Source organism: Oryx dammah, unplaced genomic scaffold (genome assembly GCF_014754425.2).
Source record: "Oryx dammah isolate SB20612 unplaced genomic scaffold, SCBI_Odam_1.1 HiC_scaffold_18, whole genome shotgun sequence".
Lineage (NCBI taxonomy): Eukaryota > Metazoa > Chordata > Mammalia > Artiodactyla > Bovidae > Oryx > Oryx dammah.
The window spans coordinates 64,910,542-64,935,514 of NW_024070202.1; the positions used below are offsets into that span (position 1 = coordinate 64,910,542).

General features: G+C 39.3%; 1 protein-coding gene across 5 annotated transcripts in view; it reads left to right on the forward strand.

Moving 5' to 3' along the window:
• The window catches only part of PDE1C (phosphodiesterase 1C), a 531,701-nt gene that overhangs the window by 423,094 nt on the left and 83,634 nt on the right, over positions 1-24,973 (forward strand). For all 5 annotated transcript variants that reach the window (XM_040259681.1, XM_040259682.1, XM_040259677.1 and 2 more), the window contains 6 exons: positions 469-597; positions 9,161-9,262; positions 9,807-9,927; positions 19,072-19,153; positions 21,187-21,307; positions 24,371-24,546. In XM_040259681.1, coding sequence (XP_040115615.1) covers positions 469-597; positions 9,161-9,262; positions 9,807-9,927; positions 19,072-19,153; positions 21,187-21,307; positions 24,371-24,546 — 731 coding nt within the window. The remainder of the gene's footprint in view (positions 1-468; positions 598-9,160; positions 9,263-9,806; positions 9,928-19,071; positions 19,154-21,186; positions 21,308-24,370; positions 24,547-24,973) is intronic.

Genomic DNA, 24,973 nt, shown 5'->3' on the forward strand with positions numbered 1-24,973 from the left:
AAGCTACTAACAAAAGAACTTGCAAACTGTACCTGCCAGGTGGTATGTGTTCAGAGAATTACAACTAAAACAAACAAACACATGCTCTCATTGAATAAAATAAAAATAATCATTTCAGAAAATAAAAGGAAGTTTGACGTGACCTGCATTAAAAAAAAAAATCACCTATACAGGTAAAAATCACCACTATAGGTAATTGAGATCTTATTATAGAATAATTTTTAGAGAGTCCTCAATTTGGATATCACATGTGAAACAATATCCATATATTGACATTTCAATACCCTATAAACATCAATTGATAAATTGTAGTGTTGGTGTTAGCTTTTTGATTGATATAACTGACATGGGGGCAAAGTTAATTGCTAAAATAGGATAAAGAGATGGTATATTTCTACCTTTAGGAGAGTTACCTGAAAAATCTCAGCTGTTCAACATCCTAAATTATTTTTTTGGCTTTCTGTTCAGGTCTGACCCAGCAATTCTGTACAATGATAGGTCTGTTTTAGAAAACCACCATTTAAGTGCAGCCTATCGCCTTCTGCAGGAGGATGAGGAAATGAATATTTTGATCAACCTCTCAAAGGATGACTGGAGGTAAGGATGAGCCACAGGAGAGTTTTGGAAGCCAGGTAAGGAATAGGGAGGAGAGATCAAGTGTGCTTGTTTTGAAGAAAATAATACTCTGAAGTTTTTCTTGCTGTTTATTTCTCTTTTCTTTTCTTGACACAAATATTCAAATATATTGTAGGCACTTTGGACATATTTGCTATTGGTTACCTTAAGAAACCTGGGCTTCCCTAGTGGCTCAGAGGTTAAAAGCATCTGCCTGGAATGTGGGAGACCTGGGTTCGATCCCTGGGTCAGGAAGATCCCCTGGAGAAGGAAATGGCAACCCACTCCAGTACTCTTGCCTGAAGAATCCCATGGAGGGAGGAGCCTGGTAGGCTACAGTCCATGGGGTTGCAAAGAGTCAGACACGACTGAGCGACTTCACACCCCTTAAGAAACCAGTATTGTTTTCATCTTAAATGAATTTTATCATTTAACATATTTTTGTCATTTTATCTTTGATTGGACTTCTTAAAAAAATCTTTCAAAATTTGCTAAGGAAATCGACACTTTAAAATAATCATGGGTACTTAATTCTGTCACCTAAATGGCACTGTGTGTGTCTTTGAACTTGGGTAGAGCTGAGTTTGAATGTGAACACAGTCATTTATTAGCTGTATGTCATTTAGGAAGCTACTCAACCCTATTACACCTTTAAAAAGTTTAATTTCTAGAAAATTTATAATAACATTCACCTTATAATTTTGTTAGGGTAATAATAAATGCTAAAATCCATAAAAAATGCTTAATTCACTTTGTGATACATATAGCAAGCCTGTGGATCATTGTAGCTGTTAATGTAGGGTCAAGATGTTTCAAAACTTGTAGGAAAAGTCATTGAAATGCTTAAAAACTTCTGAATCTACTGTGGTGCAAATAATACTTGTATTTCAATTAAATGATTTGTTGTTTATTGAATATCTCTTTGCCTTTGTACAAGGATTCAGAGAAATAAGCCATTCTGAACAACAAATTTTCAGGAAGAGTTGGCTATTAGTTTCCATGAAGCTCTAGTTCATTAAAACCTAAAGGAGCATTTGTCTTGGATTTTATTGGAAAATGGTAGATTTAAGAAGCATCTAAAAATGCAGAGCATTTCAGTGAATCAGTGCAAATCTTTCAGAAAAAGGAGCCCTCTATCCAATTTAAATGTTTGTAAAAGTATAATGAAAGATTTGAATATGGCAGAGAACAGCTTTACACATATTCAGATGTGTCCTGGTTTTGAAGGATTTGTGCTTGTTTAGATAGTGTATGTTCCTGGTCTCAGGACAGTCTAATGAAGTGCTCCAGAGCTTACATGACTACCTCTTTTTTCTTTCTTTCTTTCTTTCTTTCTTCCCACCCTCCCTTCCTTTCTTCCTTACTTTTCTTATCCCAAGGGAGGGAAACAGGGAGGCAAAGTCAGGTAGGTGCATTCTAGAACTCCATGAATCCTAAAGAAAGTTCAGCAAGGCTGTCAGGAAGTTCTTGAGCCACAGTCAGCCATCAGAGGAGTTCCATGTCTCCCAGGAAGAGATACCTTCAGTCACCTGATGCAGCCTGGGGAAACATGACCTTGGGCAAAAACGGCAATAGTTTTCAGAATGTGGTAGCTGAGGCCCATGGCCAATTAAAGTCCTGTAGTTGGAAGTCTGCGTGGTATATTCTCATGGCCACTATCCCATGGAGATTAAAATATTATACTAAATGGCTGCATAATAGTCCATCTGTGGAAGTGCCATAGCTTTGAATATGTGAGTATGGGTGCATTTGTGTGTTTGGGTTATTATGAAGAATCTTACAATGAATATCTCTTTAATGTATTTTTATATGTAGAATTAATGGATCACAGAATGTTTGATGTTTTAAGGTTCTTGTTGAACTTTGTCAAATTGCTTTCAGGTAATGTGCTGATACTGCTGGCCTGTGGGATTTGCGGGCATATGGGAGTTATGGCTGGATGGGCATAATTGCCTCGTAACCTATTTTCAAAGTACAGATATGCCACTTCTATTATCTATAGTTTTGTTAAGGATTTTCTATTTCTACTTAACTATATGTTTGTCAGAATTTAGTTATGTTATTTGTGCTTCCACTTTGCTATGATCATGAACCTCATTCATTGTTCAATGTACTGCTATGTTAGGGAGGCTGGTTTTGGCAATATCTAAACCCAGAATCATTGCAACATACCGGAACATATCAGTTCACACTGGAATACACTAATATCCATCAATGCAAATATCCTAATTATTTATCATTAGCTCGGTAAAGTAATACTCAAAATTCTCCAAGCCAGGCTTCAACAATACGTGAACCATGAACTTCCAGGTGTTCAAGTTGGTTTTAGAAAAGGCAGAGGAACCAGAGATCAAATTGCCAACATCTGCTGGATCATCAAAAAAGCAAGAGAGTTCCAGAAAAACATCTATTTCTGCTTTATTGACTATGTCAAAGCCTTTGACTGTGTGGATCAAAACAAACTGTGGAAAATTCTGAAAGAGATGAGAATACCAGACCACCTGACCTGCCTCTTGAGAAATCTGTATGTGGTCAGGAAGTAACAGTTAGAACTGGACATGGAACAACAGACTGGTTCCGAATAGGAAAAGGGGTACGTCAAAGCTGTATATTGTCACCCTGCTTATTTAACTTATATGCAGAGTACATCATGAGAAATGCTGGACTGGAGGAAGCACAAGCTGGAATCAAGACTGCCAGGAGAAATATTGATAACCTCAGATATGCAGATGACACCACCCTTATGGCAGAAAGTGAAGAACTAAAGAGCCTCTTGATGAAAGTGAAAGAGGAGAGTGAAAAAGTTGACTTAAAGCTCAACATTCAGAAAACTAAGATCATGGCATCTGATCCTATCACTTCATAGGAAATAGATGGGGAAACAATGGAAACAGTGTCAGACTTTATTTTTGGGGGCTCCAAAATCACTGCAGATGGTGACTGCAGCCATGAAATTAAAAGACACTTACTCCTTGGAAGAAAAGTTATGACCAACCTAGATAGCATATTCAAAAGCAGAGACATTACTTTGCCAACAAAGGTCTATCTAGTCAAGGCTATGGTTTTTCCAGTGGTCATGTATGGATGTAAGAGTTGTACTGTGAAGAAAGCTGAGCATTGAAGAATTGATGCTTTTGAACTGTGGTGTTGGAGAAGACTCTTGAGAGTCCCTTGGATGGCAGGTAGATCCAACCAGTCCATCCTAAAGAAAATCAGTCCTGGGTGTTCATTGGAAGGACTGATGTTGAAGCTGAAACCCCAATACTTTGGCCACCTGATGCAAAGAGCTAACTCATTTGAAAAGACCCTGATGCTGAAAGTTTGATGGCGGGAGGAGAAGGGGATGACAGAGGATGAGATGGTTGGATGGCATCACTGACTCAATGGAGATGAGTTTGGGTAAACTCTGGGACTTGGTGATGGACAGGGAGGCCTGGTGTGCTGTAGTCCATGGGGTCACAAAGAGTTGGACATGATTGAGCAACTGAACTGAACTGAACTGCATTCTTATTGGTTGGTATTCATGAAGTACTAGTTTATTTATTTATTGTTTATTTATTTTATTTATTTATTTATTTTTTATTTTACTTTACAATTCTGTATTGGTTTTGCCATACATTGACATGAATCCACCACGGGTGTACATGCGTTCCCAAACATGAACCCCCCTCCCACCCCCCCTCCCCACAACATCTCTCTGGGTCATCCCCGTGTACCAGCCCCAAGCATGCCGTGTCCTGCATCGGACATAGACTGGCGATTCGATTCTTACATGATATTATACATGTTTCAATGCCATTCTCCCAAATCATCTCACCCTCTCCCTCTCCCTCTGAGTCCAAAAGTCTGCTATACACATCTGTGTCTTTTTTGCTGTCCTGCATACAAGGTCATCATTGCCATCTTTCTAAATTCCATATATATGTGTTAGTATACTGTATTGGTGTTTTTCTTTCTGGCTTACTTCACTCTGTATAATCGGCTCCAGTTTCATCCATCTCATCAGAACTGATTCAAATGTATTCTTTTTAATGGCTGAGTAATACTCCATTGTGTATATGTACCACAGCTTTCTTATCCATTCATCTGCTGATGGACATCTAGGTTGTTTCCATGTCCTGGCTATTATAAACAGTGCTGTGATGAACATTGGGGTACAAGTGTCTCTTTCAATTCTGGTTTCCTCAGTGTGTATGCCCAGCAGTGGGATTGCTGGGTCATAAGGCGTTCTATTTGCAATTTTTTAAGGAATCTCCACACTGTTTTCCATAGTGGCTGAACTAGTTTGCATTCCCACCAACAGTGTAGGAGGATTCCCTTCTCTCCACACCCTTTCCAGCATTTATTGCTTGCAGATTTTTGGATCGCAGACATTCTGACTGGTGTGAAGTGGTACTTCATTGTGGTTTTGATTTGCATTTCTCTAATAATGAGTGATGTTGAGCATCTTTTCATGTGTTTGTTAGCCATCCGTATGTCTTCTTTGGAGAAATGTCTATTTAGTTCTTTGGCCCATTTTTTGATTGGGTCGTTTATTTTTCTGGAATTGATCTGCAGGAGTTGCAGACACATATGGACACCTTATCTTTGACAAAGAGGCAAGAATATACAATGGAGTAAAGACAATCTCTTTAACAAGTGGTGCTGGGAAAACTGGTCAACCACTTGTAAAAGAATGAAACTAGATCACTTTCTAACACCACACACAAAGATAAACTCAAAATGGATTAAAGATCTAAATGTAAGACCAGAAACTATAAAACTCCTAGAGGAGAACATAGGCAAAACACTCTCCGACATAAACCACAGCAGGATCCTCTATGATCCACCTCCCAGAATTCTGGAAATAAAAGCAAAAATAAACAAACGGGACCTAATTAAAATTAAAAGCTTCTGCACAACAAAGGAAAATATAAGCAAAGTGAAAAGACAGCCTTCCGAATGGGAGAAAATAATAGCAAATGAAGCAACTGACAAACAACTAATCTCAAAAATATACAAGCAACTCCTGAAGTACTAGTTTAGAATACTTTGAATCCTACCTCTGATCAAAATAAATTGTAAAACTGAATGGTGTGGCAAGACATAAGTAAATTTAGTATATAAAAATTTAAACTAGTCACTTGAAAAATATAGTTTAATGAAATCTGTTTATGTGCTAGCTTTATATATTTTTGTTCTTTTTTAAGTCAGCACAAAGTTTATTATCGCAAAAAGAGTGAAATATCATTGAATTAGGTCATGGAGCATCTCAGATATAGGAATTTCTGGTTCAGTGGAAACATCTTTATAACCCATAGTGCCATACTTTTTTGCTACTCCTGTTTTTGAGGATTCTGTAAGTTAAGAAAAGATTGTAGTCTCTAACTTCTTAAGTTACATAGATTTAGTGTTCATTTAAGGACATGTTTTAAAATATTATTTTATCATACTTTATTAATATTGAGATACATTGCTTCAAGACAATGGTATTATCCCATAAATAAAATATTAACTTCATTTTTAGGGCTCTCAGTAAAGCCCATTAACCCAAAAATGACATATATTTAGTATTTTACATTTTTCTAGGAAAGCAATTTAATATCTGGTAGATTCTATTTGGATACAAAAGTGCAGTAGACTTTTTAAGGACTTTATAAGTGAATATATTACCATGTATTTACTGCATTTCAAAGTGGAAAAACATGAAATTCCACACTGGGAATGTTAATTCAGCTGCTTATAAAGCAATTCTGCAAATAACAACTATTAACTATAGACAGAAACAAGATCAAATTGCCAACTTTGTTGAATCATAGTGAAAACAAGGGAATTCCAGAAGAACATCTACTTCTGTTTCATTGAGTATGCTAAAGACTTTGACTGTCTGGATCACAGCAAACTGTGGAAAATTCAAGAGATGGTAATGCCATATCACCTTACCTGTCTCCTGAGAAACCTGTATGTGGATCAAAAAGCAACAGTTAGAACTGGACATGGAACAACTGACTGGTTCCAAATTGGGAAAGGAGTATGACAAGGCTGTATATTGTCACCCTGCTTATTTAATTTATATGCAGAGAGTACATCGTGTGAAATGCAGGGCTGGATGAATCACAAGCTGGAATCAAGATTACTGAGAGAAATATCAACAGCTTCAAATAAGCAAATGATGCCACTCTAATGGTAGAAAGCAAAGAGAAACTAAAGAACCTCTTGATGAAGGTAAAAGAGGAGACTGAAAAAGCTGGCTTAAAACTCGGCATCCATAAAATGAAGATCATGGCATCTGGGCCTATCACTTCATCGCAAATAGAAGGGGGAAAAGTGTGAGCAGTGACAGATTTTATCTTCTTGGGCTCCAAAATCACTGCAGACAGTGACTGCAGCCATGAAATTAAAAGATGTTTGCTTCTTGGAAGGAAAACTATGACAAACCTGCTGCTGCTGCTGCTAAGTCGCTTCAGTCGTGTCCAACTCTGTGCGACCCCATAGACGGCAGCCCACCAGGCTCCCCCGTCCCTGGGATTCTCCAGGCAAGAACAGTGGGGTGGGTTACCATTTCCTTCTCCAATGCATGAAAGTGAAAAGTGAAAGTGAAGTCGCTCAGTCGTGTCCAACTCTTAGCGACCCCATGGACTGTAGCCTACCAGGCTCCTCCATCCATGGGATTTCCCAGGCAAGAGTACTGGAGTGGGGTGCCATTGCCTTCTCCATGACAAACCTAGAGAGTGTATTAAAAAGCAGAGATATCACTTTGCTGATAAAGGTCTGTATAGTCAAAGCTATGGTCTTCCCAATAGTCATGAACAGATGTGAGAGCTGGACCATAAAGAAAGCTGAGTGCAGAAGAATTGATGATTTTGAATTGTGATGCTGGAGAAGACTTTTGAGGGTCCCTTGTACAGCAAGGAGATCAGATCAGTCAATCCTAAAAGTAGTCAACTCTGAATACTCATTGGAAGGACTGATGCTGAAGCTCCAATACTTTAGCCCCCTGATTGAAGAGCCAACTCATAGGAAAAGACCCTGATGCTGGGAAAGATTGAAGGCAAAAGAAGAAGGGGATGTCAAAGGATGAGATGGTTAGATAGCATCACCAATTCAATGGGCATGAATCTGAGCAAACTGTAAGACAGTGAAGGACAGGGGAGCCTGGCATGCTACAATACATGGGGTCAGAAAGAGTTGGACATGACTTAGTGACTGAACATCAACAACAATGAACAAAATGCAGAGACACAGACACAACCTGCAATGACTTGAGGGCTCGAGAGAGTAAACAAAATTGGACAAATTTTGAAGATGTGTTAAAATTTGGAGACTCTGATAGGAAGAGGTGACTGTGATGTTTTTGTCTCTGAAGGCAGTCTCAGCCAAGGCAATACTGGATGATTAAAACTAGATTTATACAAAACCTCTCAGTATGTTTCTGGCTAGAGGCATTCAATGGGGGAAGGAAAAGATTTTCAACAAATGGTGTTAGAGCAAATGGTTATCAATATAAAAAAAACCTTTTACCTTTACCTGACATTATACTCAAAAATTATCTTGAAATTGATCATAGACCTGAACATAATAAAAGATTGAAATGATAGGACTTCCAGAGGAAAAGTCCTTTCAGTAGTGAGAGATTTCTCAGAAATCTCTCCCCCCAAAGCATGAAACCTTAAATAATTATTTTAAAATGTAAAACATTTTCTCTTTGAAAGATACTGGTTTAAAAAAAAGCTAAGAGGAGTAGGAGAAATTATTTACAACACATTGAAATGTATTGAATTGTGCAGCCTATATGGAAGTAGTTTATTCTATGCAAATTCTACTTCAATAGAGTTCTTAGAGACAGTAAAAAGATCAGTGTTTGACTGGGGTTCAAGGCCAAGCATGTAAGCATAGGCAAAGCATATGGGATTTTAGGGTGTGGAAACGATTCTTATACTATTAATGGTAGGAACGTGAATGGATGCTTTGTCTAACCCCACAGAACTGAGCAACATGAGAATTGTCCCTCAGGCGAACCATGGGCTAGAGTGAATGCAAAGTGTAGATACTGGTCATCAATTATAACACATGTACAGCATTAATGTAAGAGGTTAGTAATGAAGGAAACTGTAGGGGAGAAGGGGTATATGAGAGCTCTCTGTACTATCTTCTCAATTTTTCTGTGAACCTAAAACTGCTCTAAAAATGTCTATTTAAAAAAACAGGATCCCTATATCCCATGTGCACCATGGATTATCAGTCACTCTCCTAGGATTAATTTCAAATAAATTTTTTCTCAAATCTTGAGCTCAGTGCAAAAAGGAATGCTTTCCTATACTTTATTTCGTTGAAATTTTTCCTGTGAATTAATTTTCCAATGATGTGCATTCCACATATGTTCCTAATAAGTGATTTCCTTCATCTTTAATCATTATTTCTCATAAAAGTCTACCTAAAAGACTCGTTAGATTTGAAATATCACAACTGATTAACTGATTTTGATTAGAACTGGAAAAGAATAAACTAATTTTTACTTTCTATTTTTTACTTCCACCTTTTTTCCTCTGTGATGTATCTCTGAAAGGGAATTTCGGACCTTGGTAATTGAGATGGTGATGGCCACAGATATGTCCTGTCATTTTCAGCAAATCAAAGCAATGAAGACTGCTCTTCAACAGCCAGAAGCGTGAGTGAGCCTGTAACCTCATGTGTTTTTATAAGTGTTTGACCTCCTACTTGTCCATGTCACTGTACCTTTAAAGTTTATCTCTTTTAATATAACTTTATTAAATGGTCTCATAAAGTAGTGATGCTTGGAGGAGAGCACATGAGAATATTACCTATCATAGATATTTCTCATCAGGGTTAAAATAAATAATAGGGGCAGTAACAATTTGCCCTAATGAGAATTTAAAAGATCCCTTCAATGCAGAGGCAACAAATAAAGGTCAGTGAGTGACTCTTGGATTCTTGTTGTCTTTTTCATGATGGCAGATATTCCAGAAATGGTTTTGAGTCAGTTTTTGAGGTTTCCAGTTCAATAAACATGGAGACCATGCTGATAAATGTCCCAGTTGGAGGATGAAATGATGACTTCCCCCCAGTTCAACAGCAGTGGGCTTTGAGATGGGAAAATGGAAGGGATTTTTAAAAAATAGTGGTGTTTAAAAAACTCTTACTGAGATTTTGTGAGTCTGGTCATTATGTGTTTGCGTCCTTTGGGTTTACAGAATTGAAAAGCCAAAAGCATTATCCTTGATGTTGCACACGGCAGACATCAGCCATCCAGCGAAAGCGTGGGAGCTCCACCATCGCTGGACCATGTCGCTCCTGGAGGAGTTCTTCAGACAGGTACCTTGTTGCTTTGTTCCCCCTACTGGTGTCGTCTGTGGATATAGCCTGACTTTTATATTTCAGCAACATTGTGATCAGGACTGTTGTGGTTACAATTATCTTCTTTTTGAAGGGATGGTTTACAGCTTTTATTTTTTGGCCTTCTGGTCATGTGATGTTTGACTCTCACCTACGTTCTGATTGTCAGAATGTTACGGTATTTCTATCCTACGCATTTCTGTTTGGGGGGGAGGGGAAGCATTTCCTTGTGGCAATCTTTTGTCAAAATATCATCTGAGATACGGTTTTACTTTTTTTTCTAATGGGGTAACCAAATGGCAGTCACTGTGACCTGCTTCTCTGTTATAATTGACTGGGCTGTTCCTTTCTAGCAGACAAACCCATGTTGTCCAATTCCAAAGCTAGTTGGAGCAATTTGAGTTAAGAAAATTATTTGAAGCTACTGTTCCAATTATATTTAAACTTATTATATCCTAAGACACAGGGTAGTGTTTTCTATAAGAAAAATCAGAGTCTTTAATGAGGATACACTGCTTTAATCTTTTTTTTAAGCTGCATAGAATTAGAGAAGTAAAACAGTAAATAAATACATAGCACCAAGACTGCTGTCTTCTCAAAGCCAGGCATGTGCACTAAGCTCTTCTCAAGAAGAGCTGCCATTAAAATATCTGCTTTGAGAAGTGAGGTCCTGAGGTTCAAGGCAAGATGGCATGTAGATTGTGGGACCGGAACTACAGTTAATTCAAGTTCCTATGGTAAATTCATTAGTTCTTGTTAATTTACTGGGAGAGGTTACAGTACAGATTCAGAGACCTCTGACGTTATAAAACATTACATATTAACCAGTCTTAACTTTGTCCCCTAAACTGACAAGAGATATACCCTTTCACCAGTTACTCAGATTTTTGGAAGCAAATTATTCTTAGGGTTATTCTCAGGATTCTCATTTGAATGGAGAAATTATAGAAGGCATTTCTGTGTTCGTTTTTTTTTCCTTCTGAAGCTGCACACAACATCTGGTATTGAGGTGGGACTAGAGTTAACTGTACGTTAAGCAAAGTTCAGAAGCCCCTCTATTGGAATTCTTATTCCAGCTGATCTGTGGCCTGGGACTAGTGAAATCACTGCTCTGGTTCCCAATGGTCTCTGTGACTTGTTTCGGGGGATTTAAAGGAAGGTTGGACCAGCCTTTTTCCTTAGAGTCCTCCCCACATTAAGTGTTTTCTTCATTCTGTCCAACATTCTGTCCAACACATGTGCACGTGTGTGCCCCCGCTAAGCTGTTCTGTGAGTATGCCGGCAGGTTCCTTATTCAGCATATGGCTGTCTCCTTACATGGTCAACGCTTGGCCTTGCAGAGTGGTTCTCAAGGGGAACCCAAGGGGTGAGAGGAACTAACACTGTACAGGTGTGGCCATGTTGTATGTACAAGAATGACTCCAAATTCATTCTTAATTGAAGGTTAATTTTGAGCCATTTTTCCAGAAATTACTTGTCTAATATTAATCTCCACTTCCATTATCATATGCTTTTTTTGATCATTGCTTTTGTAATACACCCACTATAAACCAGTGATTTTAATCTGAAGCTAGAGGTAAATGATGGAGAAGACAATGGCACCCCACTGCAATCCCATGGGCGGAGGAGTCTGGCAGGCTGCAGTCCATGGGGTCGCTAGGAGTCGAACACGACTGAGCGACTTCACTTTCACTTTTCACTTTCATACATTGGAGAAGGAAATAGCAACCCACTCCAGTGTTCTTGACTGGGGAATCCCAGGGACAGGAAAGCTAAGTAGGTTGCCGTCTATGGGGTCGCACAGTCGGACACGACTGAAGCGACTTAGCAGCAGCAGAGGTAAATCATAGTTAACTCATAAATTTGAGGTATTGAAGTGATTCCTTTTTCAATTGTGAGAGTGAATATGAGAAATTACTTAAATGTGAACATTTTTCCCATTAAAGGAAACCTTATTTGCACAAACATAAGCTTGAATTGAAAGAAAATGTACCAGAGGCAATATGAAAATAACCATATTGAATTTCTTGCCAATCAGGAATGGAATGTTAGCTCACTGGACTGGAAGTATTTTTTTAGCAATTATGATTCAGTAAATTATTTTTATTGACTTAATATTTTAACCCAGATGCCATAAGCCATGGTAAGTAACCCTTGTAGGAGAAATGTTGCCTTAGCTCTTAACTATAGATTTTTAATTGGATAGTTCAAATGGGAAATCTCAATGGGACAGTAGAGTCTTTGAAAAAATTACATTTAGATGTTGGGTTATATTTCAAAATAAGGGCATATCCTCAGTGCTGATAGACCAGACTTCCTATGCATTACTAAAAGAGTAAGTTACATCTTCAGTTTTATAACCATATTTTATAAAATCCAAGCCTCTGCCTCAGGTCTTCTTCAATGAAATACTGAATTTAAGAAACTGTGAGTTTGCCTTTTTGGTAAATACGTCTTGAGAAACTCTGGAGATTCATTTCCTAAGTATTGCTGTATATTTTTATATTTTACAAACATCACCTATAATTCTTTTAATTTCCTCTGTGTTGTGGCTATTTTCCCATTTTTTATTTATTTCATATACCAGTGTCTTTTCTCTTCTGTATAAACTTAGCTGATCATTTGAATATTTGATTATTTCTTTTTTATTTTATGATATAAATTACTGCTTTCATTTTTATTAATTTATTTCTTCTGCATGATTATCATTAATTCATTTCTTTTGCCAGCTCCCCAAGTTGAATGTCCAGCTCATTTATTTTCATTCTGCCTGTTCAATATTAGTAAATGTAAGGCTAGGGGTTTATCTTTTTGTTAATCATGAATCTTGTAGGTTCTGATATGCAGTGAGTTCACAATCATTCTTTATTAAATATTTTGTAATCTGGGTTTTGATTTTTCTTTACTAAGAGTTGCTTCAAATGGATGTGTTTGTTTATGTGATTTTCCCAGTGGTAGTTTCCTTTGCTTTCTACTTTTGTAACTGATTTGTGACTTATCAAAATTTGATCACAGAATTTTTCATTGTTTGGGGCTTATTGTGAAATTTGCTTTTCACCTACTAAAAAAATCAATTTTTGTGAATGGTCATGACTCTTGAAAAGTCAGTTTATCTTCCACTTGCAAAGTGGAAGATAAAACACCAGGCATATCCTTCTTCCTTATCAATTATGTCGTTTAGGTATTTTATATGTTATTTTAAAAAAATGTGATGTTTCGTGGGCTGACAGGTGTTTCTATTATTATTTTCTGTTACTATGTAGTATAGTTTTTGCTTCCTGAATGTTGATTCTGTGTTATTTGGTTCTTAGATATTCATAATTGCTAGATCTTTATAGTTTATTGAATCCTCTATCATTATAAAGCCTGCTTCTTTGTCTTATCTAATGCTTTTACCTAGAATTCAAATTCAGCTCATTTTAAGAACAGACTCTTGTCTTTTTACTCTAATCTTTTACTTTTAACTTTTTACCCTAACCTTTCAGAGACACTTTTATTTGGTTGTCTTTTAAACATGGCTTATAATTGAGGGTTTTTTTAATGAGCCAATCTAAGATTCTTTTATTATTTGTAATTAACCATATTAACATCTGTTGATATGACAGGAATCTTTGCTCCTAGGTACTATCCTATTTTATATTATGATTTCTGTTTTGTGGCTTATTTTTAAGTTGTTCACTATATTGGCTGTACCATCTGCTTATTATGTATTTATTTCTTCTGATGACTTGGAAGTTTTATATTATGTTTTTAGTTTTAATATTGGCTAACTTGGTAATGCAAACTTTATATCCTCTATTTATTTAGATAGTATTGATAAAAATTAGCAGGCTTCTACTTCCTCTTGCCTCTTCCCCAACAGCTAGTTGTATCAACTTGCTTAATTCTTTTAGTCTGTACCTTTGTCATTTAGATATAGCTCTATTCCTTTATATATATCAGGTTTAAATGGTATATTTGCACCCCCATCTATACACATAAGAAAGCTAGTGCTTATTCAGTACCTCCCAACACTTTTCCCCTTTTCCTTTCAGAACGTGACTAATTCCTTGTTACTGTTTGTTGGTTATATTATTTCTAAATTCTATTTTCTAAGTGAGTGTTCTACCTCATGTACCATATGCTGTTTCCAAAATATACACCAAAAACAATGTGACCCAGAAAGATGGAAAATAAACAAGTTTGGCAAAGCATAATTTTTCCAGTTGTTCTTGTCTTGGCTCTACTCAGTGCTGGCACTTTGGCCATGGTTGGTTCATTCATCTATTGGTTGGTCAAAGTTGTTCCTTGAGTGGTGTCTTCTAGGAGTGCTAAAAGCCACATTTCTGTGTGTTTGCACGTTTTTCTACTGCTTTTATACTCGGGTCACAGTTTGCTTGGGTAAAACATTTTTTGAATCAAATTTCCTTTTCCTGAGGTCTTTTTTGATTGATGGTTTTGAACTGTGGTTTGGAGAAGACTCTTGAGAGTCCCTTGGACTGCAGGGAGATCCAACCAGTCCATCCTAAAGGAAATCAGTCCTGAATATTCATTGGAAGGATTGATGCTGAAACTGAAACTCCAATACTTTGGCCACCTGATGTGAAGAGCTGACTCATTGGAAAAGACCCTGATGCTGGAAAAGATTGAAGGCAGGAGGAGAATGGGATGACAGAGGATGAGATGGTTGGACGGCTTCACTTACTCAATGGACATGACTTTGAGTAAACTCTGGGAGTTGGTGATGGACAGGGAGGCCTGGTGTGCTGCAGTCCATGGAGTTGCAAAGAGTCGGACACAACTGAGTGACTGAACTGAGGTCTTTTTTATATTTTGTTCAAATGTCTTCCACCTAGAATGTTGCTATGCAGAGGTTGGAGGCCATGCTAGAATTATTTTCATGTCTAGGTGGTATATATTTTTGCTTATGTACCCTAAGAACTTTTCTTTACGTTTGAAGCCCAGTGACATTACTAGGCTATATTTCAATAATGATTGCTCTATAATAGTTTTTCTTGGGGCCTGGTGTGTTCCTTTTCTGTATAGATTCAAGTTCCACTGATGAAATCTTTAATGATTTCCTTTTCCATTTGCTTCCTTCTTTTGGAAAAACAGTTATTTGTATGTTGTCTCTCTTGTTTTTCTTCTCTGTTATTTTCCTTTAAATTGTCTTGTAACTCTGATGAGTAGTATTTTTTTCATTCCTGAATTCTATGTCTCTTAATATGTTTTTTTTTTTTATCAAAAATAACTCTCCTTTGTGCTGCCTGCACTACAGTCTTCATTTATGTAATGGTTCTGTTTTTCTTTTCCATATCTTCCATGAGCTCTTCTAGTTCCTGTTTCCCTGAGCCCTGGTTCTTAATAATTTCAGGAATTTTTTTCCCATCATGGGAGTATGTATGTTTGGTCATCACTTGGTGGCACTGTTTTTTTTCTGATGAATGTTCCCTGTTATTTTTGTTTTTCTGTTCCTTTTTCCATTTTTTCTTTCCATGTAAAGTATCTTTCCATAAGTTTGGTTTTTTTTGTTTTCCTCCTGGTATTGGTATAGTACTGCCTCTTCCTCTTCCTTCCCTTGCTCCTCTACCTCCATCACCTCTTCCTCTGCCTTTCCTCTCCTTCTTCATTTGATTATTATTTACCATCTTTGAGTGAAATGTATTATTTTTTGACCAACTGTTTTCAGGAGATAAGTGCCAGGGAGAAACTGGAATAGCAATGTTCTAAGCTGCATGGTTTATTATGAGGTTTCTATGACATGGGGTGTGTGTGTGAGAGTGTGTGTGTTAGCCTTTACTTCTTCCCGGTCAGCAGTAGGCAATAGTTGTAGGACGGCTCATGGTACAGTCTGTTCTCCATACACTCTTGCCATGCTTGTATATTTTCTCACTCAGCATTCTCTTCTTTACTATTTCTTGAAGCTAAAGAGGGTTCAGAGTAGCTCTTCACATCAGTGTCTGCTGTCTCTCTGGTTTTCCCACATGATGGATGTGGGGTATTTTTCCTATCTGAGTGAATTTTGAAAACCTCTCTTCTTCAAACTTTATCTGACATCTGTAGCCATAGGCCTTTTCGCTGGGCATCTTGCATCACTCCTCCTGGATAGTCACAGCATTTGACAGTTGTTCCTCTCATAGTTTTGATTGAGTTTACAGATTTCTTCTGCTCCTTGTTTGTGTTTCTGTTGTTTCTTGTTCTGTTTTGAGAGGATAATTTCTGAGAGGGGATGGCAAAGATGTCTTTACTATACTTATCTTAAATCCAGAACTACAGTAATTTGCTCTTACCTCATATTTGTAACTTCTTCCCTGGGAAAGAATAGTATATATTGCTGCATTTTGTTCAACTTGATGCTTTTGTTGTCTCCCCAATTAATTACCTTTTCTCCACTCTACTGGGAAATACTCTCGTGATATCACCCAGTGATCTTTTGTAGCTCTTGCATTGAGAGATGCGATCTGCCCTGTAAAGTTCCCATACAGAAAGAACCTTTGTTTCTCTTCCTCGGTTTGCTGCTTACAGATAGCTGCTGTAACAAACAAACCCCCAAAATGTAAAACAGCACACATAAAATGAAACTGTATCACCAACTCATGTAAAGTACCAACCAGTGTTTCTTGATTGGAAGATGGTTTAAAATAAGCAGTGCTTTAGATCCAGACTCTACCATCTACATGGTACTTCCATGGTGCTTATCTACATCAGGGCAGCAAAAGAAGGAAGGACATAAACACATAGGCACAGGAGATTTTGTAGGCCAGAGCTGTGGTGGAAACATACCCTCTCTCCTCTTGTTTTGTTACCTAACACAAACTGGCAGAGATTCCGGGAAGTGTAGTCTAGCTATGTAGACAGGAAATAAGGGAAGGTTGTGAACAGTTAACTGCCTACTTTCTCCCTCAGCTTGCTTATCACAGATGTCCGAGTGGCCAAAGGAACTTGAGTATTTCTAACCAAATTCACCTTTCTATTCATAAATCAAGGATTCATTGTGTTCCTTTTGTAGATAGCTTACGTAGATTGCTTAAGTCAGCTATCTTAACCCTCCCACAAGAATGAAAGTTATTTATGTTTGTGCACTGTCCTGGAAAAAAAAAAAAATGAGTTCTCTAAAAAGTGTCCTTTGTGCCAACTGAGACTCTTGCCCTTTTTTTGGAAAACATTGACTTCTTTAATAAAGAGGAAAGTGAATGAATAATCCCACAAGGGCCAGTAGTCATGGAGTCATACAATATTGTATTAGTCAAGCTAGATTCACCTGTAGAAGTATATTCTTCTGTATTAATTTCTGTGTATTTTTTCCAGTTTATAAATGTATCTGCCCCCAGAGGGAATTCAGGGATCACTATCTTAAAATAGGTTTATAGAAATTAGTAGTAGTAGTTATTTAAATTCAAAGGATGTAAGTGATATGAGTATGGGCAAGTCCGTAGGATAAGATGCTTAATGATGTTTAGACTTTTCAGTAATAAAATTCAAATTAATGCATATCTTAGTAGTCAAGCAGTTAGTGTTCTTTTAAGCCACCCCCATTAAAATACACCAACAAAACAATGTATATCCCTGCTTCATAGGGGATAAGAGTGAGTTTTATTTGTGTTGGCTGAGCCAGCCCACTGAACCATCTGCACCACTACATTTACATTATAAATACTCTTCCTTCTCTTCATATTGCCCAAATAGAAAAAGCTTTGGAATAAGTTCTTTTTATCATGCTACTTGAGCGATAAAGCAGCCCTTAGCAAGGCATACTTGGAAACAGAAGGACCATTGTGTCCTATGGTTTTTTAATACAGGAAAAGGGTGCAGAGGAAACTAAGCCACTTCAGGACTGTTCCTGAGGCCCTTGGATGTCCCAGCACCCATTGTGAGCCCCACTATTCAGCTTCCTCAGATGCCCATTCCTTTTCCTTCTTTTCAATAGATCATAAATGTGCGTGTAAGTTAGCTCCTTTCTCTTTGGTAACATGCCTTAGAAAAAACATTCAGTTTTTAAACTAGACTGGGTTGTTGAACTAGTTTATTATTACTCTTTATTTACCACTAGTTTACTGGTGATATTTATTATAGTCAGAGTGTAACAGTTAGATGTATTAAGTTCAATAAATAAATGTTTCTCAGATCTTCACTTAGTGGAAATATCTATTGAGAAATAATACTTGTTCTTTGAATTTACTTGTATACATTTTCTCATGTAATTGTCATTGTTATTGATGACATAGAGATTATTATCCCACATTTTATAGGTGATAAAACTGAAATGTAGAGAGGGAAAAATACACTTGCTATGATCACACAGGTGGTGGGAGCAAGGCCAGGTTCAAGCTGAAGTCAGTAGCCATTAACCTGAGCAGATTCTTTTCTTGTGAATTGAATAAACACAACTTTGTGGCTCTCAGAAGTGTGACCCACTTTCCCTTTCCTCTGGATATGTGACTGAAGTATTGAGCTCTGGTTCAGAGCTGTTCTTTAAAATCATCTCCATTTTTAATTAGACTTTCCATAGCACTTGCTTATTACAGACTTGCCTTTTGGTGAGATTGAGAACATATTGGCCAGAGAATCATGTCTTATTATTGTCTAACTTGATAAACAGAAGCAATTATTTACTCTACTGCTTTTTTGTTCCACTTTTCATCATCACTGAGCCCTGCGGGGAAGGCCCCAGAAGCACTTAATTCCAGTTGTGTATGCGTTTAGGTAGCATTTGGAGAATGATTCCAAATCAGTCCAGTTAGAATTGGTGTCTCAGACACTGTCCACAACTGGAGGGGTCTGCAGGCTCAAGTAAGGCTACAGGTAGGATGACTGGAGAACACACACGAATTCTGACTACTGTGCTGGCTCTCGGCCACAGGATGCATTGCTTTGCTTACTTCCCTCAGGAGACCTATTGCTGCCTGATGAGGCTTTCTGTACAACAGCATGCGCTTTTGCAGTTGGATGGAATGATTGAACCCTGGAGGGCTTCAGCCTCAGGTGTCTTTTATGCAGAGGAACAGGGTGCAGGACTTACTACATAATGTGATTGTAATAATGAAAAGAAAGACCAGTGGCCTTGGTGGAAGCTGAAGTTGTGAAGTAAAATCTGGGTGGCTCAGCCTTCTGTTCTTAATTTACTTTGACCTCCTGTTTTTCTAGGGCGATAGAGAAGCAGAGCTGGGTCTGCCTTTCTCTCCTTTGTGTGATCGGAAGTCCACCATGGTTGCCCAGTCGCAAGTAGGTACGTGTTTGCCAATCCATCGATGGAGAGAAAAACTAGAGAAGGGTGTCTGGAAGTAAGCTCAGGTGCTCTGCATGATTCTTTGGCTAGAACCTGGCTCCATTCTGCTACTGTACTCGTGGCTTTGGCTGGCTGGGTTGATGGAGCCTCTGTCCCCATCCTCCTTCCTGGAGTGTGACTGGTTCCTGGGAAGATTAGACAGTGACACTGCTATCTCCATCATTCCCTGCCAAGAGAAAAGGGGGCTTCAGTCCTAAGGCAATGACAGGAATTAGTGGTGGGAAGCCCATTCAGTTTCAGTCTCACCATTCTGCATTTAATACCAAGAGTTTTCTCAGTGATGCATCCTCTAGCCCACTTTCCAAGACAGCACCATTTCCTGGAAGACCTCACTGCCAGGAATGGCTCTTTTAAAATATCTAAATTTAAATATCTAAACATCTAAATTTCCTTTCTACCTGTATTCTTTCCTTCCTTCCTTTCTTTCAAAAAACAAAAATTAGCACCTTTATTTTTGGGTAAAGAATACTTCTGCATTGCTAATAGCTGTAATATATGTGCATTAGTATTATTTATCAGAATTCTGTTGCTACTTGTATAGGACAACTTTTGTCTTGCCAATTTCATTACAGGATTTTTTTATCATCCTTCACTTCTGTGTATTAAATGCCAGTATCACTTCTATCTTGGTCATTGTAAAAGTCAAGTAAGCATTTGTATATTTTCAAACACTATATCTCCTTTGATTAGCATTTAGCTTCCTTCCAACTTTCATGTCACTGTGTAATGAGTTACCACCATTAGTCCCAGATCATATATTTTCTCCTGACGTGTCACAGCACACTTTGGTATTTTTGAGTTGTTGAGATGATCAGTCCAGCCCAACATCAACTGTCTCTCCAGCATGGTGATCTCTCAAAGGTAACATTTCCAGATCTGACCCCTCTCCTGGTTTCCAACCCTGTTGGCCTTCTTGCATCCAAATATGGCCCTGGTGCCTTGAGTCGGCAGGTCTAAGATGAAATCCACCATCTTTCTCCCTGGTCACACTCTCCCCCATTGCCTCTGTTCCCTCTGCCTTCCTGGTGGAAGTCTCTGACAGACTCCACCTACAGGTAGGACCACCTGCTGCTGTGCACGTATCCATGCTTCCATCACACGCCCACCTTAAAATGGCACTGGATCTCACCTCCCTTACTTTGTCTTTGAGCTTTGTGAAGTGAAGCTTCTAAAGTGATTTTCCCAGCATCAGCCTCCATTGCTTTTTCCCACCCTATCCATCTTGCCAGATTAACTCTCCCAAATAACAGCAGAAAACATCTTAGTACCATGCTGCCCAAACATCTTAAGGGGCTTCTAGTGCCTATCTAAGTCCTAACCCTAGCTTGGTACTTTGGAACCTCCCTCCCTGAACAGATCATGACCCTTCCCAGGCTTTCCCGTTCTGACTCTAAAAGAATTCCTAAGTTCGAGTCATTCCCAGACACATCCTGCACTTTTGCCTGTCCTGTCACCTTGCTTATTTCACCCCCTCCACCTAGAAAGAATAGCCTTAGGGCTCAGCTCAAATATCACGGCTCCATAATGCTGTTTGCAACTGTCACAGTGGGAGGGAAAATACCCTCCTTCCCTTACCTTCCTAGGGGCCTTTCTTTGGGCTTCTCCTTAGGCCCTTTCCATTTTTATGCTCACTGAGTTCTATAAACTTCCAAGGGCAGGTAGGTTGTGTTACAACTTTTCTCACAGTGTTTTTTACATAGTAGATATTGAATTTGCATTTTTAAGCATTTTATTGAACTGTCTACTAAAAAGTTAAAGGAAAGCTATGTAGGGGAAATGAAACTGACTCATATGATAGTCAAAGCAAGGATTATATTAAATGATTAAGACCAACCTAAGCTCTCCTAATCTGATTTGGCGCTCCTATGTAGATGAATTTTAAAAGAAAGCTACAACTCATCAGTTTGCATGGGAACATTGGAAAGGCCCCAGTTACTATGTAATTCCTCTGAAACTTTGCTGCTTTTCTCCAGGTTTCATTGATTTCATTGTGGAACCCACCTTCACTGTGCTCACAGACATGACCGAAAAGATCGTGAGTCCACTGATTGATGAACCCTCTCAAACTGGGGGCACCGGGCAGAGGCGTTCAAGGTCAGTGTTGAAGCTTGACAGTGGGTGTCAGGGTGATCTGTGCATGGGAACAGACTTCTTCTGGAAGGCATGGGGGTGGTACTTCTTAATCGTGTTCACCCTACCTCCTCCTTATGAGACGTGTCTGCTTCTTCCTTTTTCTCAGAGGAGTCGAAGTTGTACACTCTGTATTCTCCAGGCTGGCCTGTAAGGGGGTGATCAAGGTCCAGGTCATGAAATATAGGTTCCCAGTACTGCCCCCACCCATTCTCTCTTTTGGTGGCTTTGCCCACCACATCGTCAGTCACTGCACTTCACCTGCTGTACCCAGAGACTCCTTGCTCCCCATACTCCAGAAGGAAAGAACCGTGGATCAGAGTTATCATATTAAGTGAAACTTTCATTTCTACGTTCAGGAAGAAAATTAAGTAGAGGGAAAAAAGAGCTGAACTTTTAAATCACCTTCTGCCACAACATCATTCCACCCGTCCATCTGACTGCGGTTGAGTCTGACACTGTCCCACAGGCAGTCTTGGTGGCGACATCGCGAAGTGCCGGCGCCTAAGAAGTCTGGCACTTTGCGCCACATTCTGTGTGTTGTGTGTATCGCTCAGTCATGTCCGACTCTTGCGACCCCATGAACTGTAGCCCGCCTGGCTCCTCTGTCCATAGGATTCTCCAGGCAAGAATACTGGGATGGGTTGCCATTTCCTTCTCTGTCAACATCATTAAACGGAGTCAGAATGTACAGCCTCTGGAGTCCTATGGCCAGTTAAACATCCTGACTCCATGGTTCGATCCCTTGGTTGGGAAGATCCCCTAGAGAAGGGAAAGGGTACCCACTCCAGTATTCTGGCCTAGAGAATTCCATGGACTGTATAGGCCATGGGGTTGAAAAGGTTCCAACACGGTTGTGCAACTTTCGCTTTCACTTTCAAAGCCTTTATAACAGGGTCCAGCACAGAGGAAATGGCAGCTACCGTAATGCTAACACTCAGTTTTCACTAGTATTAAATGGTTTGTATTACCACTAGTACTGCTATCCCCTCCTCCTCATCCATCAAAACCTTGGGCCCTGTCATAAAGGAGAGAAATGGAATGAAGAAGAAAAAGAATAGAAGAGCAATGAGAGGAAGAAGGACAAGAAGATTAGGACAGAGGGAACCCAGGAATGTTTAAGGTGAAGGGACCTAGTCAAAGGCTGCTGACAAAGAGGTCAGAAGCCCCCTGCCTGAGTCCCACATCTCCACAACTCTGCCAGCACTGGGCTGAGATCTGCTCTACTTATCTAGTTAGTCTTGCTTGTCATTCAGTGGATTTGTATGTGTATTTGTGGTTCCCTGGAAATATGTGATACTTTAGGCACTGTGGTCACCTAAATGGGAAGGGAATCCAAAAAAGAGGGGATATATGTGTACATAAAGCTGATTCACTTTGCTGTAAGTAGAAACTAACACAACATTGTAAAGCAGCTGTATTCCAATAAAAGTTAATTTAAAATAAGTACACCTTCAAAAAAGTCAAGTTTCCCAGGAGGATGGCACTTTCTATGTTATATATATATTGGAGAAGGCAATGGCACCCCACTCCAGTACTCTTGCCTGGAAAATCCCATGGATGGAGGAGCCTGGTGGGCTGCAGTCCATGGGGTCGCTAAGAGTTGGACACAACTAAGCGACTTCACTTTCACTTTTCCTTTCATGCATTGGAGAAGGAAATGGCAACCCACTCCAGTGTTCTTGCCTGGAGAATCCCAGGGACGGGGGAGTCTGGTGGGCTGCTGTCTATGCGGTCGCACAGAGTCGGACACGACTGAAGTGATTTTGCATATATATATATGTATTTCCTAAAGTTGCCTCTGTTTAAAGCTTCAAGTGGTATTATATATTTTTGTAATTTTATTTACTTATTTATTTTTGGCTGTTTGAGTCTTTGTTGCTGAATGGATTTTCTCTAGTTGCAGTGAGCAGCCGCTACTCTTTGTTGCCCTGCACAATGGATTTCTCTAGTTGCAGTGAGCAGGCGCTACTCTTTGTTGCCCTGCACAATGGATTTCTCTAGTTGCAGTGAGCAGGCGCTACTCTTTGTTGCCCTGCACGGGCTTCTTACTGCAGTGGCTTCTTTTGTTGCAGAGCACGGGCTCTAGGGCATTTGGGCTTTAGTAGTTGCACCTCAGGGCTCAGTAGCTGCCATTCCCAGACTGCAGAGCACAGGCTCAATAGTTGTGGCACACAGGCTTAGTTGCCCCAAGGCATGTGAGATCTTCCTGGACCAGGGGTCAAACCCATGGTTCCTGCATTGGCAGGCAAATTCTTTACCACTGAGCCACCAGGAGACCCCTCCAGTGGTATTGCATTAAAAAACAAGTCTTTTGCATCACTGATCTCTCACAGTCTCCATGCCTCTCTACCTTCCCCCAGGTACAAGAGGAAGTCCCCTTATTCTAGCCTTGGGTATCCTGGGATCAGAGTTTCTTGAGTACTGGAGGAATTGGAGCTAGAGAGAAAGAGGACCAAGTGACTAAGTGACTTGGAAATGTAGTCAGTGTGAAGGAAGGTAGGCAAACTGTGGAACCAAATGGAAGTCAAGTTTAAATGGGTTAATTTCAGGAAGTCAAAGACAGAATTCATGTGTGAGGAATCTAGTCATATGGAAAAAGAACATTTGAAATATGGGGACCTTTGGGACTGAGCTTTGGGACTGAGCGACTTCACTTTCACGTTTCACTTTCATGCATTGGAGAAGGAAATGGCAACCCACTCGTGTTCTTGCCTGGAGAATCCCAGGGACGGCGGAGCTTGGTGGGCTGCTGTCTGTGTGGTCACACAGAGTCGGACACGACTGAAGCGACTTAGCAAATTGGGACTATCAATACTCATGAGACTGAAACCTTGACTTTTTTTTTTCTGCTGAAAATGGAGAATTTCCCAGATGTTGCATATCGAAAATAGAAATGACAAACCTCAGGCCCCAGGAATTTCACAATAGTAACTTGATGTGTGTTCACCACTCTTCTCTTAGGCTTGCTTATCAGCACATATTTTCAAACTCTAACCCTCTATTTGTTTTTTTTTTTTCATCCAGTTTGAACAACATCAGTTCAACAGATGCAAAGCGATCAGGTGTCAAGAGCTCTGGCTCAGAAGGAAGTGCCCCAATCAACAACCCTGTCATCCCTGTTGACTATAAGAGTTTCAAAGCCACTTGGACTGAGGTGGTGCACATTAACCGGGAGAGATGGAGGGCCAAGGTGCCCAAAGGTAAGATGCTGATGAGGAATCTTGTTCATACCACTCAGACCCACTCAAAAAGCAAGACGTTGCCACCCCTGATTTAGAAGTATTGAAAATGAAGCACAAACTCAGGGTATATATTCAAATTGCTGAATGTTAGGAGAGACCATCTTTTGCTCTTTATTATATCCAATACTTGGTGCATGAGAGAATGAGGTTGACTTCTAGGCCACCTGGTGGAATGACCTTTGTGTTATCTGTCCAGATACTTCTCAAAATGAAGATTGTTCAGAGGACAGGTGTTCCTCCTATTTCTTGGTTTCTGCTAGGCCATCTTGTCATTCTTATTTTATGACATGTGGCACATTTACCAGGCCTTTACTCCTTTTATCTACCTTGGCCATTACACTGGGATAGAAAAAGCTTTAATCTCCTTTCATGCGTTTTTATCTTC